Below are 3,697 nucleotides of genomic sequence, written 5' to 3' on the forward strand. Positions count from 1 at the left end.
GTATCTATAAAAGTATGCATAAAACTAGCACAAAAAATGTTGAAAAATTACAAAAAAAAGCTTAAGAACCCCCCCCCCCAAATAATTTAAATAAAACACAAACCATTGCAATGGCCCAGAAAAATGTTTGACACAATTTATTATGAACTGAGACAAAAGGCAAAATTTCGCTATCCTCTTTCAACGTTTCAACATGGCGTCCAGAATCCATTCACCAGGAACACGACATCTCAGAGCCAGCGTCACTGTCCCGGCGCCGGCGCATCGTCGGCCAGCCCATCTCTGATTGGGCGTCGTCCGCCAGATGGTAACGCCCCCTGTGGGGGTTCTGCTTGGACCCCGGCTTCCCTCCCCAGGCGCGAGGCTTTGGGTTCATCTGGAAAAGGAGCCGCAACCGTTGTTTGTGAGAAAAGGACTATAGCAGCACAGACTCAACCTGCTAGTGTACCATTCACAGGCTAAGAGAGGAGCATGAAGACAAACCCTTGTAGAACATTTTAAAACGGCACGGTTCGTTTATTGGCTGAATGAATGTTGTCGGGGATCAAACCCAGTACTTTTTGTATGGGCAACCCCCCCCCAAACACAATCTAAACTCAGATAGCTCTAACAAGCTCTCTGCCAGAGCTACAGCCAGTCCAGCATTTCAACAGAACCAACTCATATACACATGGACTGCATGTTTCAGCCTTAACAGCCACGCTAACCCATTACGCATTGGCAAACACCTACAGCGACATGTACCACCCTAGAAGGCACTGACAGGCTCACTGGGAGCAGTCATGGGTTGGGTGTCACCAACACCTCGACACTTCAGCCAGGAGTAACCCAAGGATCAAACTGGCAACCCACCAGTTGTGAGAGGGCTACTGAGAGGTCCTGAGCTACAGCAACCCGACTGAACCCCCTGAAGGTCATACAGAGTAAAACCATAATCCTACTTTGTGTCCTGCATGTATACTCAGATCTGTGATGATGTTTGATGGCCCTTCTCAGAGACAGTAAACATTGTGTCCTTTTGCATGAAAAAAAAGTTATTCATTTGGGGAAAGAATAGTGTAGTCAATAGAAGGACTTGTTTAGTCAATAGTGGAGTGGACTCACAGCTGAAGGGGTTAGGGGTTCATTCCCAAATGCCAACAGCCTACTTGTGGACATCCTTGAGCAAGATTCCCTTACCTTTCCTACCTGCGGTTTCATTACCTGTATATTGATTCACTTTAAGTCGCTTCGGATAAAAAGTCTCTCAGAATGAATAGCCAAATATAATTTACTCTCTAGATCAAGTTCAATAACGACGACTTTCATTTTGGGTTCCCACCACCTAAAGGATGGTGACCTGTTTGTTACCTGTGCAAAGATGGTTGTGTTCATCTGAAGAGTCTCCACGCGCTCGGACAGATGGTTCAACCAATCGAGATGGTCCGTGATGGACTGGCTCAGATCCCCGTTGCTCTGGGATGAGGGAAAATCATGAAATCATAAAATAAATACCACAGAGACCAATCAACCTCAGTCATATTTGGAACAAGTGTCTCACAATAGGTTTGTATTGAAGTGAAGAACAACAGAAAGCCATACTGTATTTCTAATTATGTTATTCAGGTTAGTCAAGGTGTTCCTATATTTCCTTGTATTCCAAACTGCAGTTTTGAGGCCCTTAATTTACGAAACTATGGAGGGGAATATCGAACCTTCTAAGGTGTTCTGGGGGCCTGCATTTTACATTTAAATGAAAAAATGCACTTTAAAGGATTTCACAGATTTGCTAAGAACCAGGTTAATGTTAACAATTTCTATGTCAAGATGGGACGTTCAACTCATCCCCTCTTGCGGTGAATGCATGTTCTGAATTTGGGCAGTAAGCAAACCATTGACATCCATTACTTTAAAGAATAACTTCTCTCAGGATTCTAGCTGCACGCCTCTCAGTCTCTAATGTCTGCTGTGAGAATGCGTAGTGGTTTGGAGAAACACAATCAAAACATGTGGTTTGGTGGGTTTGCGGGCACTATTGGAGAAAACTACCTGGTCAAAGCATTTTGTATGCGCCAACTGCCAAATTCTGCAATTAGCCTACACTGCGAGAGGGGTTGAGTTTAACAAAAATCATGGCTTATTTATATCTCCACATAGACCTTAGCAAAAATTAAGATGAGGTCAAATCCATTAAGAGGAAAGGAGCCTCCGTAATCTCCTAACGTATTTTTCTTTCAAATTCAAACCAAGCATCTCAAGTTCACCCCAGCAATTTAAACCCACGCAAATGATGATCAGTTGGAAACACTGGGGCTCCCCTACATTAAGGATTTCAGATTTGTTTTATAGTTTATAATAATAAACTAAGGACCATCCATCCTGACCAACTTTGAGATGTATAATGCATTTCAATATACTTTCCTGACAATATATTGGGTTATTTTAAGTTTTTTTTAAGCCTGTTGTTCCTTTTAAGCAATGTACCCCAGATAAGTCTTTCAGCTCTGTGGAGGCCAGGCGGAGGTGCTCCAGTTTGTCGATCTGCTCCTTGAGACGATCGTCGAGCTCCTGCATCATCAACAGCCCCTCGTCGGCCCTGACTCCGCCCTTCGTAGACATCCTGCAGTCAAAAACAAGCAAACACGCATTACATCTGCACACAATGCATTACTTTTGAACACATGTAAACACACCTGTATCACACTAAATTAATATAACTTTGGTATTGTTTTTGTGCAGTTGTTTATTCATGAATAGGCTATAAACCAATCTTGTCCTTGCTTTCACAAAAGCCTTTGACATTTGCATTTGTGATCAGCAAAAGTCCCAAAGAATAACAAATGGCGAAAGTAGTGTGGAATAAGTACTCAAACAAACAATATTTTTTTCACAGGTATTGATCTCATTAATATTTTCTAAATCATCGAATAATACTTTTAGTAAAGGAAGGAATAGAAAGTTGGAACTAAGCAAACTGCGTAAAATACCTTCATGAATGTTGGCTTGCGGTATAAAACGTGCGAATGATATGCCGAGCAGATAAGACTTTAATCTGCGTGTTACTTAAAGGTTGAACAACGTATTTTGATTTCAAGGTGTGTGCGTAAACTGCACACGAAGTCGATACGAAGCGCAGACTAAGGAACAGCGATCCTCTACCTGCACCAGATGACGGCATACGCAGTGTAAAGGTTTAACATTGTGTTTACCTGATCTAGCAACTCTCCGGGATGATTAGCGACTCGATCTTGCTCAATGTGAGCGATGTTTGAAACGTGTCGGGTCTTCCGAGTCGTCCAAAAAGTCGGAGAAGAGTTCAGTACGGAGAAGTCTGGACAGGCCCCTTTGTCATCAGAAAAGAAAAAAAACAACTAAGGAATTTCCTCCCTCTGACGTCACTCCAACGCACTGCCACTTTGACAATTGTGTATTGTGTTCATACACTATTTGTAAAATATAACTTTAATTTATTTTATCAAAGCAGACTACGATATTTATTTATAAAGATGAGTATATTTTTGATGTTATTTCAGTCTTCAGCCAAACGGGCACACAATGGAATCCCATAATCAAGTAAACTTGTGTAATAAAATGTATGATTTGGTTGCAGAAACACTGGAAACTCATCATTTATTTTAAGAAACAAATGGAGTCTCACCATTTACCTTCTTAACATCAATGAAAAAAAAAAGGTAAACATCCTAAACAGGACTAGATT

General features: G+C 41.5%; 1 protein-coding gene across 1 annotated transcript; it reads right to left on the reverse strand.

Moving 5' to 3' along the window:
* Window positions 1-122: 122 nt before the first annotated feature.
* On the reverse strand, window positions 123-3,327 carry LOC307089314 (uncharacterized protein). The gene is made up of 4 exons (XM_079755520.1): window positions 3,189-3,327; window positions 2,464-2,599; window positions 1,351-1,455; window positions 123-376 (listed from the first exon to the last, which is right to left on the reverse strand). Exons 2-4 carry the CDS (start codon window positions 2,596-2,598, stop codon window positions 212-214), a joined length of 405 nt encoding a protein of 134 aa, XP_079611646.1. The 5' UTR covers window position 2,599; window positions 3,189-3,327; the 3' UTR covers window positions 123-211.
* Between the last annotated feature and the right edge of the window lie 370 nt (window positions 3,328-3,697).

Source organism: Pollachius pollachius (assembly GCF_949987615.1).
Source record: "Pollachius pollachius genome assembly, chromosome: 18".
Taxonomy (NCBI): domain Eukaryota; kingdom Metazoa; phylum Chordata; class Actinopteri; order Gadiformes; family Gadidae; genus Pollachius; species Pollachius pollachius.

Excerpts from the sequence above, each read along its gene's own strand:
- LOC307089314 (XM_079755520.1), bottom strand. The coding sequence starts at position 2,598 with ATGTCTACGAAGGGCGGAGTCAGGGCCGACGAGGGGCTGTTGATGATG. Across the intron at positions 1,456-2,463 it reads AGCTGAAAGACTTATCTGGG|AGCAACGGGGATCTGAGCCA; the intron begins GTACATTGCTTA and ends CCCTCATCCCAG. Across the intron at positions 377-1,350 it reads ACACAACCATCTTTGCACAG|ATGAACCCAAAGCCTCGCGC; the intron begins GTAACAAACAGG and ends CTCCTTTTCCAG.